We start from the raw sequence: 6,948 nt of genomic DNA, 5'->3' as shown, positions 1-6,948 counted from the left end.
ATCCATTCTTTCCTTCTTAGACACAACGTATGTGGTAACCTCTGCTGCATCAAGTACCCCTCTGATCTCACATTTTTTGACAGCATCTATGCTCCATATGACCAACTTAAACACAGCAGGAGTGAAAACTTTCGCGGCGTGTTTCTCAAGAACTGAAGCATTTTCCTCTGTGAACGGAACGGACTGCAAGGCCTCGACGTCTTGGAGAGCCTCATTCAAGCGTCGCGATGCAAGGCAACGCTCATAGTGCTCTAGCATTTGAAACAACGTCATCTTAGCCTCAAGATGCGTATGTAGCACCGAGTTTAAACTCCCACTCCGCTGATTGCTGCTCAATCCTAGGAAACAACGGCCCTCAAGATATGGAGCACACCACAGTTTTCTCATCTTATACATCTGATGCAGCCAGGAGTCCTCACTTGTTACTTTATTCCGTTGTAAGAAGTGTAACCATTTTCTCTCATGCTGTTCAATGGAAGATTTATCATATATGAAAGATTAGAATTCCTCCTTTACCGCGTCATCATGCAGATGGCGTACAATGTTCTGCTGAATGTGCCATATATAGAGCCTATGGTTTGAGTCAGGCCACACCACCCTGATTGCTCTCTGCATTGCAAGGTCCCCATCCGTGATCACATATATAGGATGCTTCTGTCCCATAGCATCAGAAAAGGTTCGTAACATCCACTCGTATGCCTGGCTTGTTTCATGTGAAATGATACCACATGCAAAAATAACGGTGCTGCGGTGGTGATTCAACCCGACAAACGGCACAAATGGCAGATTGTACTTATTGGTTCTGTATGTGCTATCAAAAACAATAACGTCACCGAAAGCCTCGTAGTCAAGTCGGGATTGACTATCACACCAGAACAGTCCCTTCAGATGGCCAGCTTCATCAACCAAGTACCTGAAGAAAAAATATGAATCTTGCTCTTGCCTCACGACCATGTGATTGATCACCGTTTGAGCATCCCCGGAAGAAATTGTTTCTTGTTTGTTAGCATGGCAGAAATTGTAAATGTCCATCATAATGCATCCAACCTCATCATATCCACCGTATTGCATGCACATAATATCCATAATATGGTGTTTTCTGATCCCAGATTTTTCCATGTCTGCAATGTCAGCTTTCTGCTCATCGCTAATTCTTCTGTGTGAACGCAAAAGACACGACAGATCCCGTGGGGCTAGAGGATGGTCGTGTTCATCGATGAAATCCTTGACAAACCACTGACCTGTTTCCTCCTGTCTTGCAATCACCAATTTAGCTTTACACCCTACACGAGTTATACTCCGTGGCCTCCTCTTTCTATCTTCCATCTTCCTCTTCATGTGCTTCTCTTCACAAACCCCTTCACGACTACACACAAATTTTCTTAAAATTATATGGCAGTTGGATCCATCCCACTCGACATAGCTTCTCCGGACACTAAAACCTTTCTCAAGACCATATTTGTTATAGAATGCATAACCTTCATCCTCACTATTAAACATCTTGTTGGCAATATGATAGTACTCCATCATTGACTCATGACTTACATCCGCCATGTTTTCCTGCATCACAATTCGGACGAATAAAAATCTGAAAGGACAAACATAAATGCATGCAAAACCCAGTACGAAATCTTGCGTGGAATTTTAAACTTTGCTCCTTGTACATGTTATGGCAAGCGATCATAAACGTCCATAAACTGGGTCCCCCGTAAACTAGTGAAGTGACCATGGATGATGAAAAATTCTAAATTGAATTGCATGCACTAGGGAAACCTAAATCGATGATGACTAAACAAATCTAAGTAGGAAGTGCAGGCTACAAATCAAAGTAAGTTGAGATTCGGGCGATTCATACCTTAAGATGCAAGTCCGGAAGCGATGGGATCAGCGGGGGGCTTTCTCCTATACCGCCGCCGCCGTCGCCACCGACACTGCCCCGCAGATGTCACGCCTTATTCTTCTTCCTGCCGCCGACCACGTCTTTTATAGTGAAGGGAACCAGGAGGACGAGAACGACGCCAACGACGGTGAATTGGTTCCTCTCACCAGGCTCGTCGGACAGAAGGAAGAGGACGAGAAGGAGGACTTGACCGAGCTACTAGATCTAGACGTGGTTCTGGTTGTGGACGTGACCGGTTGATTTTTTTACCCTGGACCATTATGCCCTTCTCTGATTAAACAAATTAAGTTCATTCATTTTTAATCCCCCACCAGATCGGACGGCTAATAAAAATCGGAGGGGTAAGTACTCGAAAGTACTCCCAGTACCGCCCCAATCACCGTAAAGGAGCTCTTAAACGATGTGCATATCCTTCGTGATGTTCAGTAATTAAACACGAAGACTCAGCTTCAGTCGTCTGAACTTTGCACACCTGAATAGTATGGTTATGGCCACCTAATAAATTGTTGAGCGGAAGCACAGAAGAGATTGACCCAATAGGCCTTGGACAGGCCTGCGTCTAATAGCGGACTATACCTATGAGCTGTTCGCAGAAGGAAGAATAGAGTGGACAAGTTGACAAGAGCAGATGGAACGATTTGTGAAGACCAGGAGGAGCTTGGCCATCTTACAACCGATTTCTATAAACATTTATATGAGTCTGAGGGTACAGTGAACGAGGAAGTCCTCTCCCACATCCCTTGTAAAGTTACGGCTGAGATGAACCAGCAGCTTAATGCCCCTTTCTGCGAGAAGGGAGTTAAGGAGGCGTTGTTTAAAATGTTCCCAACAAAAGCACCGTGTCCTAATGGTTTGCGGCGCACCTTTTTTCAGAAAAATTGGGACATTGGTCGTGAATAGGTGACTGGTATAGTATTGCGGATTCTTAATTGTGAGGATTCCACGGAAGAGATCAACAAAAGTTTCATTGTTATCATCCCTAAGGTATCAAAACCGACACTTTTGTCCCAGTTTCGACCTATTAGCTTGTGCAACGTGATATATAAAATTGTCTCGAAAGTGCATGCTAACCGTCTGAAGTTATCCTTCTGAAATGATCTCTATGGAGCAATCTGCGTTTATGCCAGGTAGACTCATCACTGACAATGTGATTACCGCCTATGAGTGTTTGCATTACATGAAAGTCAAGAGGGGGAAGAAGAATACCTTTTGTACTCTTAAGCTCGATATGATGAAGGCGTACCATCGTGTCGAATAGAAATACTTGCAAGATCAGGTTATGCTCAAGTTGGGGTTCAATAATCAATGGGTGCAGAGAGTTATGACATGTGTGTCTACGGTATCCTTCTCGGTGTTGTTCCATGGGGGTAAGTTGGAGGAATTTAAGCCTAGTAGGGGGCTTTGCCAGGGAGACCCTATCTCGCCATATTTATTCCATCTGGCAGCAGAGGGTTTATCTTGCATCTTAAAGAGCTGTGGCAATTCTGAAGAACCATTAGGAATCAAAGTGGCATCCACTGCTCCATGTGTTAATCATTTGCTTTTCGCAGACGACAGCATCCTCTTTTTGAGAGCTTATGAGTCGGAGGCCCTTCAAATAAAGGAGTCTTTGGATCTCTCTTGTCAGGCCTCCTGGCAAAGAATAAACATGGACAAATCTTTAGTCTTCTTTGGTAGGGGGTGCTCTGAAACTTCTCGTACATATATTAAAGGGCTTCTTGGTGTGCATAATGAATCATTGGCAGAGAAGTACCTTGGACTCCCTTCGTCTGTGGGTCGATCCAAGAATGGGACTTTTAAGTACTTGAAGGATTAGAGTTTGGGCGCGAGTAAAGGTTTGGATGGAGAAAATTCTGTCTTGTGGTGGGAAAGAGATACTAATCAAGTCAGTCGCTCAGGCAGTTCCTAGATACTCCATGGCGTGTTTTAAGCTGCCTCGGGGATTATGTAAGCACATTAATTCCTTACTTAGGAAATTTTGGTGGGGCTGCAAAGATGGTGAATGCAAAACAGCGTGGGTTTCATGGGAGACGATGACTCTGACCGAAGCGAGATGGCAGTCTTCGTTTTCGGGACATCGAGCTATTCAACCTAGCGCTACTAGCTAGACAGGCGTGGAGGATGCTAGTTAATCCAGATTCACTAAATGCTCAGGTCCTCAAGGCTGTTTACTTCCCTGATGGAACTATACTCTCTGCTGCGCTAGGCTCGCGTCCTTCAGCCGTATGGAGATTGATATGTGAAGGTTGAGACATGCTAAAGCTGGGGGTCATACGACGAATTGGAGATGGGAAGGACACAAACTTCTTTGACAACTGGCTCCCACGAGACCACAAGCTACATCATATATGCGCTAAAGTTGGGAACCCGCCGGTACATGTGAGGGCTTTAATTAACCATGCAGTCCGAGCATGGAATACCGATGCTGTTAGAGAACATCTTATACAACCTGATGCTGACGTGATCTTCAATATTCCACTCAGCTCTCTCTCTCTCTCTCTCTCAGCCGGACACTTGGGCATGGCACTATGAGGATTCAGGGCGGTTCTCTGTCCGATCCACCTATCGTCTGCTTGTGGACACGAAGAGGCAACGTGAAGACTGGCTCGAACATCGTGCAGGGCCGTATGATCTTGAAGCAACTCGTCAGTGCTGGTCTAAACTATGGGGAGTAAAGGTTCCTTCGAAGGCCACCAAGACAATGCTAAGCTCTGGCGTTCAATCTGATTGAGGTAGCAACTAATGACGAAGTGGTCATAGTTCTTGTGACTCTTTAGTCTATATGGTGAGCGCGCAGGAAGGCGATTCATGAGCAACAATTTCAAAGTCCACTCTCCACTTTCTGGTTTATTCAGAGCTTCCTTGCAGATCTTCAATCACTACCAGCGACTAATGCCAACCAACATGGCAACCCTTGGCGGCCCGCTCATGGTGGTTGGTACGCTCCTGCTATTGGATGCGCCAAGATCTATGTTGACGGTGGAGTTGATGGGGGGGGTAGGGGGGGGTCGGAAGGGGCGGTTAGCACGGTCTGTTGCGACGTGCATGGAGCTTACATGGGACCATCTTCAGTGGTTTTTGAGGGGCTCACACACCCAGCAACGTTAGAAGCAATCGCATGCAGTGAGGCCATGTCCCTAGCACTTGATCTAACTCTATCCCGGGTGCAAGTTGCTACTGATTGTCTTCAGGTGGTTTGCAATATCAGAGAAGTCAACCATGCAGCTATGGCGTGATCATCAAGGATATTCTTGCAAAGAAGGCGATGTTCTCGGAGATTTCCATTAGTCATGAATATTGAGCTAGCAATCTAGAAGCGCACTATCATGTGAAAGCTGCTACTACTTCAGAGAGTGGGCGCCATGTTTGGCTGACCTCGCCGGCTCCTATAGCTTGTACCCCTACAAACATTGTTTAAATAAAGCTATATGGTGTTCTAAAAAAATAAATCTATGAGCTGTTCAGGGTACAGGCCCAGGTAACACAGTGCAGAATATCTGTTCGCGTAAAATAACTGTTACCAAAATAAGTGTCTCAACTTTGTACTAACTTTGCACAAGTACTAGAAGTCCCAAAGGGGTTGATTAGATGACTCGCACAGGGACACGGATGTTTGGCACATGCGGCCACGCGATGTCGAAATCCCGTGCATCTATGCGCGCGTCTCATGATTGATGCTTATTATAGCCCCGTTTGCAATATTTGACACGTTAACTGCTTACATCCGCGAATACGTAGTGCTATATGCCCGGAGTGGCCAGACAACATTTATGTTCATATCACTAGTAGAAAAAGGGGCTTTCGTTCGGGCCTGGCCAGCCCCTTAGTCCCGGTTCTTATACGACCCGGGACCAACGGGTGCATTCGTCCCGGTTCGTGAGCCCAGGTGGCCGGCCGGGGCCTCGCGGGCTTTGGTCCCGGTTCGTCTGGACCCATTTGTCCCGGTTCTAGGAACGAACCGGGACCAATGGGCCTCGCTCCTGGCCCATAACCATTGGTCCCGGTTCCAGCCACGAACCGGGACAAATGATTTGCCTATATATAGCCCATCGCCGGCGAGCAGAGCACTCCACACTGCTCTGTTTTTTGCTGGCCGGCGAGGGGAGGGCATTTGGGTGCTCTAGCTCACCTCCTATGCACATGAGGTGTTCGATGAAATGTCCGAGCCACACTAGTTAATATTTCTTCTCTCGAAACTCGACCTCCGAGCTCCATTTTCCCCGTGATTTTTCTAGGTTTAGCGGTCCGTCACGTCCCGTCCCCGTCTTCATCGCCGTCGATCGCCCGCGCCGATCTCGTCGCCGGCACCACCGTGGTGAGCCTCTTGTTCTTATCTTCTTTCTGAAAGAAAAAAATTCTTACTTGAGGTAGATACTTGTCTAATTTTCTTACTTTTATTATTCCTTGTTATTATATAGTGCGATGGTTCTGCTATCCGCCCCCATCGGCCCTCGTCCTGTCTATGATTCGAACGTGGTATATATTATCTTTTTATAACTATTTGGTTCATTTATTGTTTATGACAATTATGCCGACCAACGTGACATAGATTTATTATATAGGAGGTGGTTGAACCAGAAATTCCAACCGACCCTATTGTCGAGAGGTTAAATTTAGTCGAACAAGAAAACAATTACTTGAAGGAAAAAATAAAACATTTGAGGAGGAGAAGATGATATTGGAGTTGCATATTGCGGATGTCGTCGATGATCACAAGATCAAGAAGGATGCAATGCGGTTGAAGATTAGAAAGATTAGAAAATATGCCATTCATAAAGAGGCTTGGTATCATTATGCCGTTGGATCAATTGTTACCTTAGTTGTGATTATGATCGCATTTGTTGTTGCATTGAAAGGTTTTACATAGTTTCAAAGTATGGTTTAACTAGATGCTCTGGAGAGCTATATGTTGTTCAATTTGAACTATGTATGAACTTTGGTTTTAATGTGATGATGAACTACTATTAATTTGGTCACTTATCTATCCATGTTCATTTGTAGTGCTTTTCAATTTTAGGGTCTTATAGCTGAAAAAATCAGTAAATGCA

The 6,948-nt window shown here is 45.3% G+C and overlaps 1 protein-coding gene across 1 annotated transcript; it reads right to left on the bottom strand.

Moving 5' to 3' along the window:
- Positions 1 to 498: 498 nt before the first annotated feature.
- On the bottom strand, positions 499 to 1,554 carry LOC109770920 (protein FAR1-RELATED SEQUENCE 5-like). The gene has a single exon (XM_020329633.1). It carries the CDS (start codon positions 1,552 to 1,554, stop codon positions 499 to 501), a length of 1,056 nt encoding a protein of 351 aa, XP_020185222.1.
- Between the last annotated feature and the right edge of the window lie 5,394 nt (positions 1,555 to 6,948).

This window comes from Aegilops tauschii, chromosome 6 (genome assembly GCF_002575655.3).
Source record: "Aegilops tauschii subsp. strangulata cultivar AL8/78 chromosome 6, Aet v6.0, whole genome shotgun sequence".
In the NCBI taxonomy this organism is placed as follows: Eukaryota; Viridiplantae; Streptophyta; class Magnoliopsida; order Poales; family Poaceae; genus Aegilops; species Aegilops tauschii.
Note: the sequence above shows the minus strand (reverse complement) of the source record. Positions and strands in the feature narration are given on the sequence as shown.